Source organism: Harpegnathos saltator, unplaced genomic scaffold (genome assembly GCF_003227715.2).
Source record: "Harpegnathos saltator strain DR-91 unplaced genomic scaffold, Hsal_v8.6 scaffold169, whole genome shotgun sequence".
In the NCBI taxonomy this organism is placed as follows: Eukaryota; Metazoa; Arthropoda; class Insecta; order Hymenoptera; family Formicidae; genus Harpegnathos; species Harpegnathos saltator.
In genome coordinates, this window is record NW_020229949.1 from 112,501 (window position 1) to 138,211 (window position 25,711).

Sequence of the window (25,711 nt, forward strand, 5' to 3'; positions counted from 1 at the left end):
GACAAGGACAAAATCGAGGACGGGGGTCGGGGACGCCGAGAACGGCGGTAGCGGCGATCGACGTGGAGCGAATACCGAGGAGGCGGGCGTACGGACGGCCCCGGAACAGTGCCTTTTTTATCTCGAGGAGTCGCACAAGAGGGACATCTGTCGGGACGATTTCGGCCGGGCCAGTACGCAAAGTTTTTTAACCCCAAGGGAGAATCGATATTGGTTCATGAGCGGGTTGCGTCTGCGGCATTGCTGCGAGCACGCGGTGGTCAACGCCCTGGCGCCCGGCAAGGACGGCCCGCTCAACGACGTGCTAAACGGCGGCCTCAAGTGCGCCGATGCCCTGGACAAGCTGTTGCTCGTCGATGCCCTGGCCGCGAGGCTGCATTGCGAGTTCGAGGAGGTACTGGCGCGCTACGATTGCGCCCAGCCGTACTCCGTCATCCACAACTGCACCCATTGCAAGGTGAGTCGAACACGATTGTTCTTCTCTCGCTGTGTGTCCTCGCTTCAACCCTCGACGAGCCCTCGAGCGTCATCCGCTCTCTCTCTCTCTCTCTCTCTCTCCCTCTCTCTCTCTCTCTCTCTCTCTCTCTCTCTCTCTCTCTCTCTCTCTCTCTCTTTCTTTCTTTCTTCCTCCCTTCCTCTCTCTTTTTCGAGCCGCCTCGTCAGTCAGCCGAAGAGATCCGAATCGCGATCGTGCTCGACGAACAAAGATGGACTTTTCAGATGATATTTCGGGTAGGGCAGTTTGAGTAGGGAGGAGAGAGAGACGTGGTGCTCGCGAAGATGAACCGGTCGCTGAAGTTCTGTCGGAGAACTTGAGAGCACAATTTTGAGAGTTGACGCGAAATCTTAATAATCTCGGCGGATCCAAGCCCGGAGAGGATATCAAACACATTTTGGAAATTTGTCAGCCTAATGTGAACGATTTCGTCATCTCGCGTTCTGCGAGAATTACGCTCGAGAGCTCGGCAGGTGCTTTAAGTTTAAGTTCGCCGACTTGGAGAGAGTCGACGGGCCGGGGACGTGTGTAATCGATCCGCGTCGTTTTCCTCTGGCTGAATGTCTCGGCGAACTCGGCGAATTAAATTATCAATTGTGCTGATTCTCTGTGCGTGGTGATTCGACAGGTATTCGGCATCACGACTCATTGTGCGTGCAATCGAAACGCCTGCTACATCCCACTCCACATTTTACGAGAGCAGTCTCTCGAATGCCCACAGAGAGATTCGCAAGAGCTGTCGCGAAGACCCGAATTGCTCGTTTCGCAGGCCTGCGTGTCACCCTGATCATTTCAACGATGCGAATCTCTGGCAAGCAACTTGATGAACCAAACAAGTTCGCAATACGGTTCGATTGTACTTTGTTTGTATCTGTTTGTACCACTTTTTGTTTCGTTTGTACCTCGAAGGATAAAAGAATAAGGGGAGAGGGATAATAGCCTTTTTTGTACTTTCCTTCAAATAGTTTGTTCTCAAAGGAACCGGAATCATTTGTACCTCGGAGAAACCGGAAGTACAGGTTTCTTCAAAATATGTCGGAAGATTACTCTCGTACTTCCGATCCTTATGAGAGATACAAACGACTTGAAGAGAGGTACAAACGGGTACAAACGATTCTCTCTCGAATGGCGTTGGCCGTTTTGCGATATCTAAAAAATTGGCGAAAGTACTTCTTGGACATTTTTGGAAGATCCTGTACCTTCGGTATCTCTTGAGATACGGACGATTTGAAAGGAGGTACAAACGATTCTCTTTCGAACGGCGAATGGCGTTGGCCGTTTCCGGATATACTTATACTTGCTTGTTGGCTATTTCTCCCCCTCCCCTATCTTTTTATTCTTCGAGGTACAGCCAAAACAAAAAGTGCTACAAACGAAGTACAATCGAACCGTACCGCGAATTCTTTTTTAATCAAGTTGTTTGTCAGGTTCACATCGGTGTGATCATTTCGCATCGACGCGACACGCTGATTATACTCGCGCTTGCATCGCCATTCGCGTAATGTCTCGAAATTGGACCAGTGCCATCCTAGAAATAAACGGTTCGCACGTTCGGGCGACAATTCGCGGGCCATTAAGCGATCGAGACGTCGCACGTGAGCCACGCGCGCGCGCGTGCGCGCGCGTGTGTGTGTGTGTGTGTGTGTCAAATTGCTCGTCGAGGGAAGCGCGCAAAAGAGTCTCGCGCGACGTATCGCAGCGCGAGCGAGAGAGCGTTCGTCGGGAATTCTCATGGACCGGTTCCGGGGGTTTATCGCGCTCGCGTCTAACGCGGAGTGCAGTGAATTTACGGGAAATTTAAATTTCACCCCAAGCCGCGCGCGGCGCCTCTCTCTCTCTCTCTCTCTCTCTCTCTTTCTCTCCCCCTGTCGCCGGGGGTTCCACGAGGGAGTAAAGTGGACGGTCTTTGCGCGCAGTGCGGCGCGGCGGCGCTTTACGCCGTTTGGCATTATTCAGCGAGCGCGTAAATTATGCGAAGCCGTATTACGTATTATAATCTGATATGATGCATTTCTCCAGATTCGTATAACCGGGCGGAAAGATTCCTCGGGCTGCTGTCGAGGAGGACCCCGAGGGGTGTGCCGAGCGTCTCTAAACGCGTATATCTTCCCATGTATATCTTCTCGCGTGTACATCTTTGCGGGCATAAATCACGAAATATACGCAAACCGTCGCGACTTCCCGAAAATGCTCCGTCTCGCGGCTCGACACGAATCTCCCCTCACGAGCGGATCTCGCGGGTACACGCGCGTCTCCCTGAATTCTTCTCTCTTGATCTTTTTATATTTCCTTCTTCATCTCGTCGCGCGTACCACAGTCGATCAGTGGACCCTTTTCTTTACTCGACCCTTGTGACTTTTCTCTTAAATTATACTTACGAAGCGAATATACTGCACCGAATGTGAATCATTGCGTTTCTACATATAAATATAAATTCACATATAAATTTTCTTGGTACATTTCGCACCATGCACTGAAGAAGAATGTCGTATTAAAATTAAACAGATCTTCGTTCGAATGTACGACTGTGTGAATACAGCTTTATTTAAATTGAGCAATTATTTTTTAAAATTCGAGAAGAAAGTTTACATTCAGAGAAGCTCTGTATTTCATTTTAGAAATTAGTCGCTTGATCTGAATAAATTTATTCACAGTCATATTCGAACGAAGATTTGTTTAATTTTAATACAATTCTTTCTCAGTGTGCATTGCTGCGGACAAATTTTCATCCCTCTTCTTACATTTCTATTTCATCATTCCGCGAGATAACTCATAACGATTAATAATTAATAACGAGCCTATGATAGACGCAATGCAAGGATGCAACCCTTGCAAGTCGACTGGTAAAGTTGCAGCCAAATTTACACCTATACACCTGCCTATCTCCTGGCTGACTCGTCGAGTTTCTCGCCCATCACATTCGCGGCGCAGCGCAACGTTTCTTTAGCGATCGCGATTTCGCGGAGAACGAGACGAATTCGAGCGGCCGCCTCTGTTTCACTGGGACAGGGTGGCGACAGGGTGTGCGGTCTGTCGATAGACAGACCGGCCGGTTTACGACATGCGGGACTAATTTCCAGATCGCGAGAATGGAAATCGTGGGCGTACGACGCCACGGCGAGAGCGCGAGCACTTTGTCGTCGTTGTCGTCGAATGAGTTAACGAACAGATGTTCCTCGTCCGGCCGATAACGCCGGCGCATAAATTACCGCGCGGTGATCGCCTGTCTGCCTCTCTCTCTCTCTCTCTCTCTCTCCTCTCTCCCCCCTCTCATTCAGCTTGCGTCAAAACTATTTCCAACGAGCGAGCGAGAGCCCGCGAGTGCAGTCTTTCTCTGAGCGCGATATCGTCGTCGATAGCCGTACGCGACAAAACAGAGACGAGAGTTCGCGCAACAACTCACAATGAGCGGCAATATGAGGCCGTATATTATGCAGCTGTGCGCGGCTATACGGAAAGTGGTTGTGCGGAGAATCGCGCGTTATTCGCCAACTGCTAACTGCCGACGGCTCGTCACCGCGAATCTGCATTCTTGCGCGATCGGACATGGCGCGATAAAATCGCAGGTCGGCTAATCGGACGGCAAAAACGCCTGCGACGCGCTCTCGAGGGAGAAGGAAATCTTTATTATTCAAGATACGAGGTTTGGTCGAAAAGTAACGAGACGTTTTTAACTTTCTCGGCAAGTATTTATTTAATCTTCAATGTTTATCCCTGTGGATACTACTGTGATCAAAAAATAAGGTGAATTTGTTTATAAAATGAAAGATCTTTATTTATTCTTCGAAATCAATTTCATCGCCTTCAAAGTACTCCCCGTCCGACACAATGCACTTACGCCAACGTTTTTTCCAATCCTCGAAACAGTCAGAGAAGTCTTTTTCCGGGATGGCCTTCGATACTTTCTTCGATTCGGCTTTGATCTCCTCAATCGAGTCGAAACGGTGTCCCCGGAGCGGTCTTTTGAGTTTGTTGAACAGCCAGAAGTCGCACGGTGCTAAGTCAGGCGAATACGGTGGTTGCGGAACGATACGGGTCGAATTTTTGGCGAAATGTTCTCGAAGAACCAATTTTCCAAAAAATTGAGTGTTTTTGGAACCAATCGAGATTTGACGCGTTTGAGGCACAAAACATCTTTTAAAATGGTTTGGGTTGATCCAAATGAAATGCCCGTAGCATCAGCAAGGTCTCTAATTGTCAATCGACGATTTTCGAGCAGCAGATCTTTGATTCCCTTGACGTGGCTTTCATCGGTAGATGTTGATGGTCGTCCGGGGCGCTGTTCGTCTTGAACTCGTTCTCGGCCTTCTTTGAAGTCTTTGTACCACTTGTAAACGTTTTTTTGCGACATAGCCTTATCACCAAAGGCCTTCTGCAACATCCTCAATGTTTCCGCGGCAGAATATTCATTCCGCAAACAAAATTTACTGCAAATTCTTTGCTCAACAAAATCAGACATAGTAAAAATCGAGAAACTCACTTTTGTATGTTTACAAGAACACGTATAGCTCTGCAGCAATTGAATATATCGACATGAAACTCTGCATTGATGTCAAAGACAGTGCTACGAACCCACCAAAAAATAATTTCATGATTTTATAGTACCCGCGAAGTTTAAATGAAATATTCACCTTATTTTTTGATCACAGTCTCATCTATTGTTGAAACACGTTGGACGTCCTTCGAGTGTCCTTTGGAGTTTGGGAAATAGGAAAAAGTCACAAGGGACCTGGAGAATAAGGTGGTTGCGGCATCGCAACGGTGTTGTGTTTCGCCAAGACTGTTGGATGGACGGTGCGTTGTCGTGGTGCAAAATCGCTTTGCATAAGCCGTACGAAATTCCTATTTCTTCGGCAATCTCTCTAATGATGATTCTTGTATTAGCAAGCGCAATTTCTTTAACCTTTTCCACGTTTTCATCGCTGGTGGATGTGCTAGGATGTGTCCTCGCGTCATCTTCGATGTCTTCTCGGCCTTCCTGAAAGAGTTTGTAACCATTCATAATGAACCATTCGTGATTGTGACATAATATCGTCGCCAAAGGCCTTCTTTAACATTTTGAACGCTTCGTTACACTTAATGCCATTTTTAACACAAAATTTCAGACAAACTCTCTGATCCGACTCTGATTTCGCCACACAAAAAATCGCCAAACACACTGAACTACGTCTTGCTCATTCGCTCTCTTCGCCAAACAAAGCGTCGCGGCTGCCTGAAAATTGACACGTACGTCACTGGTAGTGCTACCAACACGCAAAAAAAAAAAGAATCAACTCAAAATAGACAAGATATAGCGCGCGCAATTTCAAAATTCTCCTTACCTTTTGACCGAACCTCTTTACTTTCCTAAGACGCTTTCTCTGAGATTGTGATATCGCCACACTGAGAGAAAAGAGATATCCAATTAAAAAAAAAAAACAGATAGAAATACACAATACAGACTTTAAGCAGACGGAATGCACTGCTTTTCTATGAAGAGCTATCATCTTAGGATTTACAACATATTTGATCACCAAGATGAGACGCAAGAAAAGAAAAAGACGGAGGAAATGAAAAGAAAAAGAGGAGAAAGAGCAGGATTGTGTGCCAAGATGGCTGTCGTCGACGATCGTTGCTCGGCTCGTACACATTCCACGCGATCGATCTACCGCGCATGCGTTGTACGTTCGCACGACGACTCCTGCATTTTCGCTCCACAATTCGTCCCTACGAATTCCGACGTTTGTGCGTTGCATCCTGCCACGGGGATGATGCATCCCGAGTGCGTCCGGCTACGGTAAACGGCACGATCCGCTAGTTATTTAATTCGGTTTGTTTGTTTGTTGTTTGCGCGAGATCGAGACGCGAATTGATTTCGCCGTATGGAGAGACGCTGTTGTCGTCGCTGCTGTCGCGATGCCTGCACCATTGCTATCGACAAACTGTGCACCGCGACGTGTGCGGAATGCACCCCAACGTACGTGCAAGCGAGCCCCTTCACAATCAGCGCTAATGAGCGCGTCTGGCGGAAAAGTGGCGCTCTTAAAAATGCATTTAATTTACAGTCAACCCTCTCCCCGCGTTGTCACTTCCTTCCTCCTGCCTCCCTCCGCCTTGTTTCCTTCGCCGAAGACGTGACGATCTTGTTTCTCCCTCCTTCCCTCCGACCGTTCCGACTAAATTTGTCCGAATTTGCCTGGCAAGCCGGCGTCAGCGCGAAGCGCGCAGCTCGGCTAACGAGCGAGAATTTCACTCCCCTCGTCGATTGTTTATTGTTCCTAATTTTTGGCATGCGCGGCGGGCTGTCGTCGCGATAACACGTCATGCACACAGCTTCTGTGCTGTGTGCGTACGTCATGCGTCGTAGCTCTCACTTCGCACGGAGCGTGTCGTCGTGGAAGCGCCGAGCGCGAGGAATCGACCCGGCGCGCCCCTTCTCGCGCCGAACGCGAGCTTTCCCATCTCTTTTCTCTCCTCCCTTCTCTTGTGCTCCCCCCTTCTTCTTTCTTTTTTTTTTTTTTCAAAACAGCGACATCCGCCCTATTATATTTTCGCCCGCATCTTTATTTTAAACTCGCTATATTTAATATTAAATCGTGTCACGTGCCCGACCGCGTTTTTATCCCAACTTCGGCGCTCGCGGCCATCGCCTCCCCCCCCCCGCCCTCTCCTTCCTATTCCGACTCCCTTCTTTTTTTAATGGGACACCGGAATAATAATGAGAGACCTCACACGTCGCAATTAATATCATTAACGCGCTCGTTCGTTAGCGGGCAGTCGCGTTCGCTCTGTGCGCGCGTGAAAATGGGAGAAAAAGGGGAGAACTAAGAGAGAAAAAGGGAGAAAGAAACGACGAAATTGTTTGTTAGGCGACTGGTACTTTCGTGTATTAGACTCGCGCGACGAAGCGCTCTCGCGCACAGCGACATTAATAAAGCTCATCTCTTATCCGCTCTCTCTCTCTCTCTCTCTCTCTCTCTCTCTCTCTCTCTCTCTCTCTCTCTCTCTCTCTCTCTCTCTCTCTCTCTCTCTCTCTCTCTCTCTCTCTCTCTCTCTCTCTCGTTCTCATCGCCCCGTTCGTCCTCGGTCTCGTTTTGCAGGAGCCATTGGCGGTATATTGAGAGAGAGAGAGAGAGAGAGAGAGAGAGAGGGGAGAGGGAGGAAGAGAGTGAGATCCCTAGTATCCTTCCCTCGGAGCAGAAATCCTATTATGACCCGATTCTACCCGCGCCGCCATCTTAAATGATGAGAAAATTATGATATAAACCGGTATTGGCATCGTGAAAGGATATTACGTGTAGGTTACGTGCCGAGTGGCGCTCATATTTATCACTTATTGAATCGACCGGGTGACCGGCAGCGGCCCGATATAATCCTGCCGTTCTGTGTGCGTAGATTCGTCCGCCGCCGTCGATTCGCGAAAGGTCGCTCACCCCGAAGCGCGCGCGCGAGAGGGAGGGAGAGAGAGAGAGAGAGAGAGAGAGAGAGAGAGAGAGAGAGAGAGAGAGAGCGCGAAAGCGATTCGCATTGGTGTTTTATTGAAAATATCCGCCGACATCGAATTCGAATAAGGACTATCCTTCGATCGCAGACATTTTGCTAAATCGCAAATGAAAGGACACGTTATTTCTCCCCGTTTCCTTGACGGACTTTCCTGATAAACCAGACTCGACTGTGTACCGTGAGAGGGTGCGCCTTTTCGCGACACGAAGGACTGCTGCTCGCCGGCGAGATCTCATGCGACTTTTGGGGTTTTACGAAGCGTACGTTATCTCGCACAAAGTCAGAGGCGCGTATTACATGCGCGTATTTTATCGATACTGGATCTTCTTTATGTGTCGGGCGATCCACCGATATTATCCTAATAGCGAGCCTGCGCATGAGCGTTTGCGCGTTGGGATCTCCATCGGTCGTTAAGGTACGCGCGATAACGGTGAACCTTTGCGCGTGGAGGGAATCTCTCTCTCTCTCTCTCTCTCTCTCTCTCTCTCTCTCTCTCTTTGGTCGGTCGCTCGCGGAGTTATCCCGTAAAAACACGCCGCCAACGAGAACTCCTCCGCAGAATAGGAGACGATTTTCCGTGATAGCGGCAGCGGAAGCTTCCGCGCGAATAAATAAGCACCCCGCGCCTCGCCCGGGCTACAGCCCAAGTCCATTCGGGAATAAGTTTATGCGCGTATTAAGCAGCCGAAGTTTCCTTCGAGGGCGCACTCTAAATGCATATAACCGTTCAATTTTTACCTCGCGCCATAAAGTTTCGACGAGCCGATCCAAGTAGTTTTATTGTTCCCGTAGTGCCGCGGGAGGTAGCAGGAGGAGGAGGAGGAGGAGGAGGAGAAGGAGAAGCCGCGAAGGGTGCATCGTCGTATCATTCGTGGCGATCGCCACGAGCGGGAGAGATCTGCTCGGCGAAATTCATAATTTACTCTTACTCTTAATCACATGGAAGAGAGGCGGCCGGCACGTCCCTTTCCGCTTCATTCTGCGACTCGAGTCGATATTTTTAACCCCTTTGCGCCCGATACCGACAAAAAAGCCCGGCTATGTGTCCCGAGCAATTTTTATCCCGCCCGGAGATCGGGCCTCGGGATGGGCACATGTGTGCGAGTGTGTGTATGTGTGTGTGTGTGTATATATCGCTTTGGATATTAAATATTAATTATTAACGCATCGATACACTTCGACGGATATACCCCGTCCCTGGATATTAATTTAGCAGCGCGCGCCGTCCTACCGAAAACTTTCCGAACGTGCATTCGGAACAAAGATAGTTTCGTGGTCTAGATAATTCCGCCGGAGAGCTTATTTCCGTTCGGCACATCCACTCACACATTCATACACACATACACACACACACACAGAGAGAGAGAGAGAGAGAGAGAGAGAGAGAGACCTGGATAGAATCCCTATCGCGAGAGATCTACCTGCAGCGAACAACCGCACACCCTAGTTCATGTATAAACGCTCGCACAAGAGGGGGGGGAGGGGTATGCTGCCCCTCCTCGTCGGTTAGCGCACGCAATTGCTCTTAAAACAATTTAGACGCAGCAATGGCTCCACCTTTTCCACGGCTAAATTCGTCGACGGCAAAAGTCGCACGCGCGAGCATTCTTATTCGCGAGTTAGTAGTAAAGGTCAAGCAGCGGGTCGGCCAGCCGGCCAGCCAGTAGCCAGCCACCCGACCAGCCAGCCAGCCAGCCTCGTGCATGTACGTACGTGCATTTTTAAAGTAACCCGTCGCATCCGAATGATATATGGACCGGTGGATTCTTGGAAACCTCGGCGGAGTAAGGGAACGACGGCTAAATCCGTGCGCAGCCCCGCCGGCGGAGCTTAAAAATACGCAGAGATCGGACGATCCGGCCCGTTACGACCAAATACCAGGTGGCAAGACAATGGTTGCGATCGATTTCCCGGCTATTCCCGAGTCGAGTTGTTGCCGTCTTATTTTAACGTCGCATTCTGCCGTCTTCCCGCGTCGGTGGTGCGCGCTAGAAATTCATTAATGTGAGCGCGCAATTAATCATCTCCCTCTCTCTCTCTCTCTCTCTCTCTCTCTTTATCGCGGACTCGTCCCTTCTTCGCTCGGCGCGAGCGCACCTCACGATCGTGCTCTAAGGATTCGGAGGTTCGGTGGAATTGGTTTTTCAATCGCGCGATTGCGGGCGTACAGCCGCTCGCTTGTTCCTTCACGCGCGACGAGACGAGCGGATTCTGCCGTTTTTCCGCGGCGTCGATCGCGGCCAATCGCGAATTTCGCAGCGCATGCTGGTTCGCCGGACACGTCGAAATGCGCAAATTTGACCGCGGGCCGCTTTGCGGGACTGTTTGCCATGGTTTTTCACGCATTATACGATCGCTCTTCACACTTCCGCAACGATGCACAACTACGCTCTATCAAAGACCGCGCGCTGAGAGGACCCTCTACTTCTCCTCCTCCTCCTCCATTTCTCCCTCTCCCCCTTCTCCCTCTCTCTTCCCTCCTCTTTTTTATTTCGAGCTCACGCTCACACCCGCGAAATTGCATTTCAGCGTTTTCACGTGCGATTTGTTTTAATTCGATTTAATTGACTAATTCGACGAGAGCTCCATGTATATCGCAGCGATCCGTCCGTGTGTCCCGCCCGTTATCGGAATTGCAAATGTATTATCGGGCATTTTTTCTCTCCCCTCCGTCGTCGTCCCATCGTAGCGAGATCATAATTCGCGCTCTCTTCCCCTCTCTCTCTCTCTCTCTCTCTCTCTCTCTCTCTTCCTTTCTTTTTCCCTTTTTTGCACCTCTTTTTTGTGTGTGTTCTCTCTTCCTTTTTCTTCGTCGCAACGAGAGGACTGACAAGAGCTTTGGCGCGTACAATTCGATTAGAACGATACGGGGTGCGAGTGAACGGTGAATTACGACAGCGAGGAAGATCACTGGAAGATCACTGTGCAAACGTACGTACAATCAAGCAACGTTGCACGTATCGTACAGCACGTGGATTATAGTCCGACCGGAATGGTCGCCTTTTTTTTATCGAGTCCGCCTGTTGTCCCTTTGACCGGGAGATTCCCTCCCATCGTAATCTTCGAGATAATTACCGTCAAAATCGACGAGAAAACGTCGCGAAAGTTCGCCCTCCTCGAGCCACAATTTTAAACGACCAGCAGCAGCGCGAGTCTCGGCAATCTCCTCGTGCGATCTCGTGCGAAGCAACATTTGCGTCGCGAGAGCGAGACGGTAATTTGTCGGCGCGGCTTCCTGATACCGTCGCTCTTTATCGGGCCGAGCACAGAGGTTAACATCAATGCGACTAAATCCGCACTGCGCATAAATCAGCGGCCGTTAGTCGGAACGCGGAGAAGCGCAATTTCGCGTAGAATGCGTCTCTAACCTCTTAAACTGTAGACGCGATAGTTTATTCCTTCTCTGCCCCCCTCCCCCTCCCCCTCCCCCACCTCCCTCCCTCTCGCTCTCAAAAGCTCGGTTCTGGGAGTTTTACTCGTTTTGCGAGCTGCTTCATTACAATCTCGGAATTATATACGCAGCTCTCTCGCTGCGTTTATATAATTTTCTCGAAACGCCTCCCTTTCCCCCGGCCGCTTAATCCTTTCTTTCCATCGCGAATGTTATAATTATCGCGAAATTATCCCATAGTCTTCTCTCTCCCTTTCTCCCTCTCTCTCTCTCTCTCTCTCTCTCTCTCTCTTCCTTTCTCTTGCTCTCTATTGATCTACGTAGCTATCTCCTTCTCCTATGCCTTTCTTCTTGCCCCTCTCTTTCTTCATCTTTATATCTTTTCTCACAGATGAAAAACGTTCTTGCAATTTCCGCGACAAGAATACGCTTGTTGATTGTTCGGATTACAAGTTTGCGCGCGGCGATCCGTTTACTGCCCTTTTCAAAAAGTAGACAAAAGTTGCCGGCTCGTTTAATGAAGCCGCTGCCTAACCTGCACACGCCTTCGGCTGTTCGGGCTGAACGTACGAGAAAAAGGTGGAAAAAAGCGCGATGTTAACGGGACTTTTGGTCAGGAGAGATCGGAAAGTCCGGAACGAAGTCTCGGAAACATTGCGGAGTTGTACCTTCTTTCTTCCCACCTCGTCCGAAAGCTTCCTCTCATTCGTCGGAAGAGAGAGGAGCGAGCGAGCGAGAGAGAGAGAGTGAGAGGGAGAGAGAGAGAGAGAGAGAGAGAGCGAGCGAGCGAGCGAGAAAGCGAATGGAAAATTTACTCGCGTCGCGGATTATTCTCATAGAGGCGAGAACGGTGAGAAACGATCGGTTTTCTTGCGTTGCTCACGTTCGCGCTTGCCGAACGGACGAGAGCGGAATTTATTACGCGCCGAATATTCGCGGTAATAGAAAGAGAGAAATCCGATTTTCTTTTTCCCCATACCGCGACAATGTGTCCTCCAAGTGAGCACGCACTCGTGCTTGCGAGTGGCGTCCGTCGCGTCTCTCTATCTTTTTCGTCGCACGTGCGTCGTCGCGCGTGTCGAGACAAGAGGCGGCTCCCCGCGACATCTTCGCCGAGGCCGAGGTTCGATACGGTAAAAATAAGCAGTATGGAACGCGTATTGAAGCAAAACGATAAGATAATCCTTTGTTTGCGCGCGACGCATGTTGCCGAGACGAAACCAAAAGTCGCTCTCGACTGAATACCGACGACGTTCGATTCGATTTTTCAATTCGCCTCGCCGCAGCAGAACTTTTCGTCTTTCGTTCAATTCAGCGAATTTTTCTCATCCTTTTACATCAAAAGAGAATATATATTCGTTCATTCTAAGTCTGAGAAATAGCGGATAATCGGGATTTTTTCACTGAAGATGCATCGAGTCGCGAGAATTATGTTTATCATCCGTTTCGTTACATTTCACATCGATCTGAAGAAAAGAGAAATTGGCGCGTGGAGAGATTTTTCAAGTCTCTCATACTGACAGAGACAAAGTATCTAAAAGATGATAAATATTTTTTCAGTGACTACTAATATACTGACACATATATGAACTTGTATCGATACACGTATCTTTACACTGGGAAGAACTTTTTCAAATGAGAAAATATATATAGGTTTTCTTAAAACTGTAGCTCCGTGTGAGAAAGACGGAGAAAGAAAACGATTGTTTAATCCAGCTAATTAATAAAACACTTTTTAAGTAAAATACAAGATTTAAGTAAATGTGTTATTAGTATCTACTGAATAAATATCTCTTCAGTTTCGGGATTTCTTACTCCCAGTGTACACTGAGAGAAAAGTATATGATATTTGGAACTATAATGATATAGTAACTAACTTAGTCCGAAATATCATATTTATAGTAAGTATTACCATAATATCGGTAATAATTACGATATAGGCATAGTATAACAAATCATATAATACTTTTACTAAGAATTACAGTAAGTTAAACTAAAATTATTGTATGGATACAAATATAAAATGGTAGGTAAAGTAACTCTTTTATATAGTCAATATCACCAGAATATTTGCTAAATGATGACTGAGATGTAACTATATGAATATTAAATCTCACTATATTTGTAAATGAGAAATTACCATATATGTGGTAAAAGTAAGTAAACAATTATTTAAGACAATCATTGACTATATATTTGTGTTTATTCTACTATATTTTGCAAGTTCCACGAACTATAAAAATATGATTGACGCCAAAATGAACTATAAAATATAGTGAGATTATAATTAATTCAAATATACTTTTCTATCAGTGTAACGATGCAAATGGGTTAAGACCCAAGCTCTCCCCTCTCGACGTCCCTTTCCAGCATATATAACCCGGTGTATACAACGTCGAAGATTAAAGAGACGCGATTTTTCATTAGCCTACGTAAGCCGGAAGAGCTGCTTCAACAGCGCTTCCTCTTTCTATTCCTTCGGCTTCGAGGAAATTCTCAGGAAAAATACTTTCCTCGCGAAGTAACTGCCGTCGCGCGCGATTATGGGGATGTAATCAATGTCGATTAATACCGCGCGCGCGATATGATCGATATCGCGCGATCGCGGCGGCAACCGTGTACACTTTATAAGCGGAACGCGACGGACAAGTTAGGCCGCGGTGTCCTTAATTGAGATCATCTTGCCGCAAATAATTGCATCTATCTTCGGTATCGATCCCGCCGCTCCGCCGTGCCATCGCGCGTCTCTGATACCCGTTGAAGACGCTGGGACAGATGTATCTCTTTCGCGGCTACCGTTAACATTGTGGCGTCTCTCGTAGCTGTCATGCAAAGCGTAGCGGGCCAGACGCGTTGTAATCGTACTATCGGTAATCGATTGTTGCACCTGCAGTTTGATAAGCTCCGACCGAGTAACACGCGAAACGCTCGCGCGACGGCCTTGCAAGCTACGAGCTGACGAGCGCTCGATAAATTGCGATCGAGTCGTGAGGTGACGATCGACGAGAGCGCCATTCATTTTTGCCTTCGTTATACGCAAAAGACTACCGCCGGAGTAATTGAAAAAAATCAAAAGGAGACCGTCTTCGTTACAAACGCAATTTCCTTCGGAGAAAGTTCGTTGTCTTCTCCCTCACATACTCTCTCTCTCTCTCTCTCTCTCTCTCTCTCTTCCTCACATTTTTTATATGTTTCTCTCTCGCTGTTCTGATAAACAGAATTAATTTTACGACGATAAATAATATTTTCTAGTGCCGACAACTGTTCGTCGCGACCTCGTAGAGGCGTAATTTTGCAAAACAATTTAAATCGAATCCTAAGCAAACGAGTACAATGGAAGGTAATGAGAGCTGAAACGTACTCGTGAGGTATGCAATTAACGTGTAAAAGTGCGATGTACGCACGACTCCGCGAAAATGTAAATACACACGACGGATGCACAAGAAAGAAGGACGGTCGAGGATCGAGGAGAAAGAGAGAAAGAGCGAGGGAGCCGAGGGAGAGAGACGACAGACATATCTGCGTGGCGTATCTGCTGCTTAGAGTTACTCTGTACATATATTTTCCCGTCCTCTCGGCGGCGACGACGGGCGCGTCTTCTACGTGATTCGGAGCGGAAGTTCTCGATCTTGCGGTGCTTCCGATCGTCGCGGTGGATATTAGATCGGCCGATAGGTATCATTCAATTTGTCCTGCTCTTTGGCTATGGGGTTGCGATATTTATCGGCTGTCGCCTTTTTCCCTCCCTCTTTCTTCTTCATTCCTCCCCTTCTCTCCCTCTCTCTCTCTCTCTCTCTCTTTCTTGCGCGCGCGCGCGCGCGCCCTCTCTTTTTGCGGTGCACGACGGCTATCTCACACAGCCTTGATCGCAGCCGCCCAATTAATTTTATCAAGCGGCCCGCGCGTGCGGGGGAGGGGCCACCAGAGTGTGTCGTAATTTTTATGGAAGGGTATCGATTAAGCGGGAATCCAGCGGCCGCCTTCTCCCGGGCTTTGACGAGAGCCGTATAATTTAGACACGGCTTTGCGCCCTACACGATCGCTGACTTTCCTTTCTCTTTTTATCGCCACCGGTCAAGCGTACAAGATCACATGGGACGCGGCTCTATTCGCCATTACGAGAATAATCGACGCGACGAACAAATTTCGCTCACGACGCTCATTAGCGAGGAGAGGGAGGAACGGAAAGAGAATAATTCCATTGTTACGCGCGAATCGGGAATCCGCGCCGAGAATCGAGCAGGCGCGAAGGCGAGTCTTCACGTCATGAAGAACGACGTTTTACACATTCCGATGCGAAGTTTCGCGGGTGAATTGACTGAAGAGCACTGAGAGAGGAAAGACCCGAGTCTTAAGGGGCGACAAAAGTTGAGGGCGCACGACTAACTTTCAATTATTGTATCTTGATAAACACGATCACGTCATCTTAAAGGGGAAATAGCCGACTGTGCTAGGACCGGCCACTCGGCTGCAAGGAGGCGGAAAAGTAGATTAATATGAGAATAAATGTCGTTTGCAGGTTACTCGGCTAATTGTAATGTAATCGCCTTACTCCGACTGTTCGACGCATTCGCGACAAAGGAGCGCATCAAAGTGCCCAGAGTTAGGTTCGTCAACCTCCATCTCCATCTCCTTCTCACCCCTCTCTCTCTCTCTCTCTCTCTCTCTCTCCCCCCTCCTTCCCTCCCCATTTATCTCTCTCGTGCCTAATCAACGGACAGGCGGGCGGACAATTGTTTGTCGGGCGGGCTTCTCGCCTGATTGCCCGATCTAGTTAGGTGGCGAGATAGGCGCGGAACATCGCGCCAGGACCGCGTTTGAGCCTTCGGACGAGGGATGCGTCTTCGTTCGGACGCGCTGCTTCCACGAGCCACCACGGCAACCGGGCGTTCTCTTCAATCTCGGCTGAATTACGCGAGATTCTCGTCGGAGACTAACGCCGTTTTAACTCGGCTGTTTATGAGCATCCACCTTCCCCGAATCTCACTATCTCATTCTCTCCCTCCCTCCCTCCCTCCCTCACTCTCTCTTTCTTTCTCTCTCTCTCTCTCTCTCTCTCTCTCTCTCTCTCTTTCTCTTCTTCTTCTTTCACTCGCTTCTCTTCCACTTGCCATTCCTGCGACGATTTGATGAGCGAGATAATCCGTTTCGTCAGCTTAAAACCGACAGAGAGAGAGAGAGAGAGAGAGAGAGAGAGAGAGAGAGAGAGAGAAAATGCAAAAGGGAAAAGAATCATGAAATTTTTCCTCTTGAAAGATACGTTTCTCCTTAAATAATGACGTCAGTCCCGTTGTGACTCAATAAGCTCTGCGAGCGAGCGAATGGATTGCCTGAGAAAGATTACGAGATTGAGAAAAAGAAGACGTCGACGTGAAGTGATGCAAGAAATACGACTGTACTAGCAACAAGACTCGCGAAAATTCGTCACGGGGGGGATCTTACTCGTCGTGTGAAATTTCACGTGACGGACCTCTATTTCGGCCAAACGGTATAGGTGTAAATCGTTGATCCGGAATGGAGATAATTAATATTAATTGCAAGAGTTTCGCGCACGCACGCGCATACTTTTATCGCATTACGTCGTTAAGAGGCACCGTTTGCGCGAGCGATGGAAACAACGTGAGTATTACGTAACACGTCAGAGCGAGGAGGACGCATTCCTGTAATTTTACCCCGTATAAATTGATAAGAAAGCTACCGCGACGAATCCCCTTGCTTGGAGCGAAGGGGGGGGGGTGGAAAAAGCAAGGAGGCTGCGTTTCGGTCAACGCGAACGACGAAGCCCAAAGTGACGTGTCGATGTTTCGTTCGACGGTAATTCGGGATCAACGATATAAACAGGCCCGTTCGTCGGGATTCATAAAACCGAGACGTTAAGCTCGCGAACCGCCGCGCAGTCACGCTAAGTCAACGTGCTACGGCGCGCGGAATACCGTTTAACCGCGAGATGGGTCGAGAGAAGTTCACCTCGGAGCCAAACGACGAGAATGACGACGACGATGACGAATAATGACGATGACGCGCGGTGAGCTCGGCGGGAAACGCCGGATTACAAACGATTTCGCCTACTCCCTGACTCCGCGCTTCCCGCCTCATCAAGCCGATTTCGAGGGGGTGACGGTAATGAGCCGCGCGCGAAATAATTGAAGGGAGGAAAAGGAAGCAGATTGCGCGCGCTAACGCGTCAGGCGAAATTACCCTGCCAGCGTAAACACACGGTGTTAACTCTTCCCTTTGCTTTTTCTTTCTCTCCTCCACACATTCACACACACTCTCTCTTTCTCTCTCTCTCTCTCTCTCTCACTCTCCGTCGGGAGAGAGGCTGGATACGTCTCCTTAAAGAATTATTCGCGGCATATAACTCACCGGATTATCTTATCCCATTAGACATTCGCCGAGAAAACAGACCGTTAGAAGTTTCTCCTAATTCCGGCTTAATGCTCTCCGGTTAATGCAATTTGAAGTCCCGCTTAGCGGGACATTAACCACCGGCCGTTACGGGCGCGATTCTTCGTCGGCAACGGGGCGACGAAGACGACGACGACGTTTGGAGAGTTCAGACTTGCTCGCACGTCATCGCCGTGAGCCCACATTCCCCGTCATCTCACGGCGACTAGAGCTCGGAGCTTATTTTATATACAACGTTAACGCGCGGGTCGATAGTAAAATTTTGACCTGGGGGACGCGTGTTATCTACTACATGACAAGATATCGTACGATAAAACAATCCTCCGTTATGTAAGCGGTAATTCACCTCCATGGCGGTCACCGGTGACCTCTATGGTGGTCAGCAGTGTTAAGGAGATGGAAAATACACACGAACGCGAATCCGTAGCCGCGAGTGAGTGACAATTCGACGTGAAAGTCTCAAGTCAAGTCGAGAACACAGTATAAGAAAGAACAGTAGTAGGTTCACTCGGTGGCGGCGCTTTTGATCTCAGGTGCTACCATAGACGTATAATAACTAGACCGCACATTTGGCCGAAAAGTCGTTAAATATTAGAAAGAGAGAGAGAGAGAGAGAGAGAGAGAGAGAGAGAGAGAGAGAGAGAGAGAGAGAGAGAGAGAGCATGCTTTGGGGTACCATTCCGTCTTCGTCTGATAATGTTTAGAATGGGGATTATGTATATCGTTCCGCTTCCCATCCTTTTTCCTCCCTTACCGAACGCTTCTTTATCCTACCGCGCGTCTTTAGAGAAAGACAGAATGATACTCGTACAGCAACTATTTCCTTCTAATTTCTGACGCGTTCTAACAAAGGAAGACGTTGAGACCGCGCGGTCTAAATATTATATGTCTATGGGTGCTGTACACGACCGCCATGTTATTGGTTGTGCTCGGGTTACAATTTGAATGACAATGAATTCTAGCTAAAATAAATTTACTGCTGTTTTCCAATATTCACTGCCAAATCTATAATATACATTATAAAACAATATAAAAATATAAAATATCATTAGTATAATATATTATTAATATTATAATTAATAATATATTATAATATGTTATCAATTATAATATAAAAAGATATAATATATATTATACAAATTGTATAGATTTTTAATACATAAATACAGTAAACTGTAAACCATAAGGAATTGGCCAATTACAGTCGAATGTGAAAAGAATAGAGGACTATAAACGGTCAATTTCTTAAAGGCTTTAAGACTATTATTTTATAGGCTACTTTTCTTATCTCTCGCTTTTCGCTGCTTGCACTTTTGCAGTTTGTTACATACAGCATTTATTATACATCTCTCCTCTTTCATTCATTTTACTGATTTTAATAATATAACATTATTATATTAAAAATTCGGTCATAGTTCGGTCATAGTTGCATATACACTTTGACAGGCTATTGGCCGCCATATTGTTGGTTGCGCAGTTCGGTCATGCGCGACAAACGACCGTCCGCACTATTTTCTACTGAGAAGAGAACCTATTGTTCTTTCTTATACTGTGTAGAGGATCTGTCGCGGACACACACCGCGGTCGTCTTAATAATCCGTCGATCGTGTCTCGCGATTATTCTCGATCTCGCGCGACTCGACAAAATCAGCGCGTGGTCGTGGCGAGCGTTAACGGCGACGTGTCGGACGGAGAGGGGCCGTTATCCGGTTTTATCGACGAGAGACCTCTCCGTGCTGCGGGTTGCATCCCACGGAGTGCGGAGTCGAACGGGGCTTTACGGCCCGGGGATTTTACTTTAACGCCGCGTACGCGAGTCTCCCGGCACGACGGCGACGACGACGACGACGACGACGACGACGAAGATAGAGGCAACGGTCTCGCGCCGCGGGATAGCGGGTTATCACTTACGGCGGTGCAGGTCGTTACCGCCGATTTTCCTCCAGCCTGAATGATTGAACACGTGCCGCGGCGGATCGGATTTCCGCGGCGAAAGGATATCAAGCCGAGCTGCTGGTGGAGGGACGTTACGGTCTTCCAGGCAGGTAATACGATTTTTATGGGATTCGCCGCGCCGAATACCCAAGCTCACGATTGGATCTTCCGGGGGTTGCGCGTCGCGCTCGCCCGCGGAGAGAGACGCTGTTTGCGATCGTTCTCGCATCTGTCTGTCTGGACATTTTTCCGCGATTGCCGTCGATACCTCTCCCCGCGTTTTCGCTCAAACGCGAATCAAATTAGCCGCGAGATATCTTGACTTTACGTCGTGCGACGTTCATTCAGTGCTGCTGTTCGTCGGCTGAAGGACATGCGCGCGCGCGCGCGCGCTGCCGAAGGGCACGAACGAAGCGCGTGCGACGATTTTCAGCGGCAATTTCGGGCCCTCTTGATCGCGAGGCCTGATCTCTACTCAGCGGCAATTTCAGCGGGATAAATCCGCGAGCGAAAGTTTTCGCGCCGCGCGCGCGACTTCTCTCTCGCGCGGAAATTGCCGTGGCGCCATTTGCGTACGGAAATCGATTCACGCCAGGATAAACCGCGATAAAGCATCCTTCTCTCTGATCCTCCTCCCGTCCCTCCTGCCACTCTTTCTCTCTCTCTCTCTCTCTCTCTCTCTCTCTCTCTCTCTCTCTCTCTCTCTCTCTCTCTCTCTCTCTCTCTCCCTCTCTCTCCCTCCCCCCTCGCTTTCCTGGATATACTCGATTCGGTTGTCCCGTCTGGGAAAATATTTCTATAATTCCACGGGCATTCTCCGATTTAGCTCTCGCGAGGAAACTTTCTTAATCCGCAGCTGCGCAACGAACCAGCCTCGACTTTACAGTCAAATCCTGCCACTGATAATTAAATAATTCTAAAGCAGAGAGGGGGAGAGAGGACGAGAGAGAAAGGATCAATCGGCGATTTATTTATGTGCATACGCAAACGCGGCGTGATTTTGTTATTTCGGAAGTGGCGTCTCGTTGAGCGCACGGGCCGACATCACTTTTCGATAGAAAAAAAAATTGCACCGATACGAGAGCGTAAAAAAAAATGTACAAAGTATAGGAGCCATTGTATATCGGGGCTGAGGTGGGGCGAAGGGCGAAACAATATCATTTATCGTGAACAGCTGCGGCGATCGTGGATATTATTGGACGTAACGACTCGTTCCCTCTTCTCCTCCCCCGCCCTTTCTCTACCCTTCTCGTTCGGGTATTTTCGACAATTTTGCGCCATCGTGTAAAAGTTTCTTCTCCTCTGAATGTTCGAAGACGTAACGCGTCGCGTGTGTTTTTCTCATGCGGCCCGATGACAATCTCGCGGACACGTGAGCGTCGCAACTTTCATCTTTCTTATCGCTCTCGGCTGTCTTAAATCAACTATTAAAAATAATTAATAATTTATTAAAGCACGCGCGCACAGAAAGATAAGCAAATTCAAATCGCGCGGCGCGAGCGTCACGCCGGCGTTGCTCCGTGTCGGAATGAGCGGCGTTTAACCGAACGGGAAGGATGAAAAAAAACGTATTTTTTATTGTACCTTTTGCATTGCATTTTTTATTGTATAATTAAATTGCGGCGTAACGCGTTCACGTAACAGCTGTCCGTTTGCATTTTCGCGAAGCGCGAGTCGCGCGACAAATTCGGCGGCCCCGCCGAATTTCCTCGGCCGCGCCGCGCCGCGCCGCACGCGTTTCGATTCGATAGTTATCGTAGTGATAACACTTGTTCCGCACGCGCTGCGTTTCCCGCGCTGTGTTTTTCGCCGCGTTCGCTTCCGTTGGCCGTTCGACGGTGCATTCGCGCGGGAGGAAAAAGGCAGCCCCCATCGAACGGCGTCATCGAAACGACGCGGTCGATCGGGCGGATATCGCGATGCTCGCCTATTATTATTATTATTATTATTATTATTATTATTATTATCACGGCGTTTTTTGATCATCGCATACACACGCACACACTTCGCTGTGGTCGATGGCGATCCGGTGCACGTGCACTGCAGATATGATGGTCGTCATGACCGTCGCGCAGTTGCAGCTTCAGCCTGTCGCATGCAGACGGTCGGCCACTTCTCTCCCGCCCTTTCTTTCCCTCTCGCTCACGTCGCGTGTGTACACGCACACACACACGCATACGTGTGTGTACTACACACGTGTACGCGCGCGGCGCCGCTTAATGCTTTATTGTTCGACGTAGCAGCCAGTTTCTCCTCTCCCTTCCTCTTTCTCCTGCTTCTCCTCCATCTCGTTGCCTTCTCTCTCTCTCTCTCTCTCTCTCTCTCTTTCTCTCTCTCTCTCACACTTTCTCTTTTTCTCCACGCAACACACTTCCTTCGGCTCAAATGCAGATCGTCCATTCGCTAGCAATTGGTTACAATGTGTGAACCGACGACGAAGACGAGCAGGATGCGTCCGCACTATTCGCACGGTTCGTCCAACGACATCCTTTTATGAAACCTTCCCCCCCCCCCCGCCGCCGCCGGAAAAAAGTTTGACCCGTTACATCATCAATTAAGTCCGGTCGCGCTGTATTTTTCTACTAGCCGCCATTCTGATGTACCGAAACCGTACGACATTCTCCAGCTGATACGTCGCTCCGGAGGACGGCTCCGCGAGGACGAGGAGATAAAAGAGCGACACTCTTCACACACTCAGCAGGAGTCGCCTGAGTACGCCGTTTGCTCGCGAATTCATTCGGAGCTCGCGCTCGTATCCTCCGCACACGTGCTCGTCGGATTTCCCCGCGTCACCCTATGATGTTGAATTTCGCCTACCCTTCCGCACTCGCCCCCCTCCTCCGCCCACGGAGGACGGTGGTTCTCGTCGACTTCTCGCGAGCGAGCGAGGACGACGAGCCGACGCGACGAGTCCGCTCGCACGGCGGAAAAATGCGAGAGACGCCGCCGCGTTACGTCTCCGCGCGTGTGCGGCGCGCATTATTCATTCGATGTCGAGTGGAATTGATATTGTCATCATTTTGCATACCGTCGAATTACCATCGAAATGATGCGTATGCAGTCGCAGCCTGTCGCGTGCAGATGCCGACCACTTCTCTTTCGCCAGCCGCGCGCGCGAACGAGCGAGCGAGCGAGCGAGCGAACGACGGACGGCATCTCGCGCGTGCTCACGCACGGGCGACGCGTGCACGATATGTACGCAAACATACGTTTGGACGCCTGTATAATCTTGCGTGACGCGGTTCAATGTCAGGTGTAACGCAGTCGGTTTCCACCGGGGGTCCAGCGCGCGCGCGCGCGTTACACGAAGGGGGCGGGGGGAGGGGGTGTGGTCGAAACCGCGAAACCGAAGGACTCCGCGATGCGCTCTATCTTTGTCCTCCCGATCGCGTCCTCCGTCTTGACGCGAAATTTAATTAGAAGACGACGCGGTGAAATTTCAACGACGCGGGCAAATATCCCGCGTGACACGCGAGGATATTTGCCCGCTCGTGGAATAATGGCGGACCGCCCAGCGCCGCAGCGTGGACTCACCGGTCTCTCTCTTTCTCTCTCTGCGACACAATATTCTTTTTCTTTTTTCACAAAGATCCCGCGAAGACACAGGATACGTCAGCCCGTGCGACACGTCGCACCTCGCGAAATGGACTCTGGCGAAGTGCACTTTTGTCGAGAACACAGTTTCAGCCCGCGTAAGCGGTCGTAATGAATCACCCCGGGATGTATCTATCTTCCGGCCCGATAACGGTATCGCGAGCTGGAGACTCGCGGATGAGAGGGAGGCAGCGAGGAGGGAGGGAGGAGAGAGAGAGAGAGAGCTCACGCATATGTACATATACACGTAGAGAAATTATATACGGATCGCGCCGTAAATTCTCACCGCTGGCGGCGGCGGCGGCGGCGGCGCAAATCCTGGCGAATTCCCCGGCTGTCTCGAACGAGATTATACGTGTCGTCGCGCGGCGCACAAGTGAATCCGCGAAAAAGCCAGGCTTGTCCGAGTAATACCGAGTCATCGAGTGGTCCCCGTCGTGGAAACGAGCGCGCCGACATCGTCAGTTCCGCGCGAGAGCAAGCGTGTGCGTCGGTGTGTGAGCGATGCATGTGGCTATTGCCGATAGGTATATGCAGTTGCGGCCTGTCGCTCGCAGACGGCGAGCCACTCCTCATCCTCACGTATGCGCATGCAGCGCGTGTGTGGACGCGCGCGTGTGCCAGTGTCGGCGGCCATTCCTCATCCGGGGTGTCCCGGCGATGTAGAGGGACACTTCAGATATTTGGCAACGAGCCGCGGCCACGGATGCGGCGACCCCAGTGTGTCGTCGTTATTACCTCGATATAAACCCCCGATGTCCTCCTCCTCCTCCTCCTCCTCCCGGGGCCAACTCGTGCCAACACCGGCCTCCTAGCCCACGTGTCTCGTCTCCTCTCCGATGACGACGCGAGCCGTCGCTCGCCGTTGTCTCGAGGACAGAAATCCGTACGTGAGGCGCGGGGCCGCGTGTCGACAGCGCGGGAAAAGACGCGGGAGCCTTCTTCCAGGCGGGACACGCGTGAAAATCGCGAGAATTGGAGGGACGGGGCGGAAGAGGGAGAGAGGCGGAGATGAATCGAGTACGTGTGGATACGAGACGCGAATCGATAGATGGATGATATTTTTTTTTCAGCGATGCCACCGTGTCAGATTTTCAGATTGTTTCAGATTGTTTCAGATTAAGCCTTAAACCAGGGGCACCCCATGGGGGTGCGAGGAAAAGCGACTGTGATTAATAATGATTAAGATGAATTCTGGAATAATCCGGCATTTTTACCATCGGGTTAAAAAAAATGTTATTAGAATTATATATCTTTTTACGTATCTGTACGTATATATTCATTATCACTATGCGAAGCTCGATACCATGGGTAATGATTTTATAATATTAAAATGATAATTAATTTCTATTAAACAATACTATGTAATAATGAATTATTATAAATTAACTTCATATCCTAAGACCCTGACAACTAAATTTTACCGTAAAACGTGAAATACGAGCCATTTTTGCTTTCTGCGGGGATGCGAAGGTTCACTATTAAATTTTTAGGGGTGCGAAATACAAAAGAAGGTTGGGAAACCGTGCCTAAACCCTTTAACACCCTACTTTTTTATAAGTGTTTTAAGAATAAAATTTGAGTTATTTTTTAACTGAGACTATAAGTAGTGACAGCCAAAAAAATTATCAGAATTTTATATCTACGAAAAACTACCTTTCCAATGTAAAGTAATGTAAAGTAAAATGTAAAATAATAGTCTACTTCTGAACGAATAAATTTGTATTTCATTTTTGTAAATATAACGGTACAAATGATAAACATGGGCACACTCAGAAATGGTTATCCAGATGGAAAGACCGTGAAACAATTACACGGAAAATTAGCATCAATCGTTTACTTCTCAATAAATGAGTACATGAAGTTTCCTTCATTTTCGTTTGTTGGTCTCATTAGTTGGGTTTTTTTATCGTTCGTGTTTTGTTTATTGGCAAATATGACTTGGATCCTAAAAGCATATACGAAATGAGCAATCTATACAGAGAAGAATAAGAGGTAATCTATACGACATAACTCTGATAGTCAGCTTGACATTTTTCAGCTGAAACTTTACTATATTTGTGAGTGAAGTTTATCATTCAGAACGTCAAGCTTATTATTTCAAAAGAATATCTTATAGATCACCATTTAGATAGTCAATCGTCCCTTCATTTTTCGCCGCATAAAAAAGTCGGTAGGTCACCAGGTTTCACGAAAACAGGTTGATTTCTTGATTTTCCGCCGCATTGGATTCGCCATTTTGAATTTCTGTATTCTTTTAATTTCACATTTTGCATCTGAGAAAGCTTCCAAATGTATAAAATTATAACAGCTACCAGTCTATTCATTTATAGTGTTCACTTCTAGATGTCAGTAACAATGCTAACTATGCCTACTTGGAATTTGACAAAACATGTTATCATTAA

General features: G+C 48.6%; 1 protein-coding gene across 1 annotated transcript in view; it reads left to right on the forward strand.

The window, feature by feature from the left end:
* Mid1 (calcium-permeable channel component Mid1) overlaps nucleotides 1-25,711 on the forward strand; it is a 95,220-nt gene that overhangs the window by 3,491 nt on the left and 66,018 nt on the right. Inside the window, 1 exon segment of the mRNA XM_025297082.1 lies at nucleotides 1-457. This exon segment is cut by the window's left edge and continues 1,401 nt beyond it. Coding sequence (XP_025152867.1) covers nucleotides 1-457 — 457 coding nt within the window.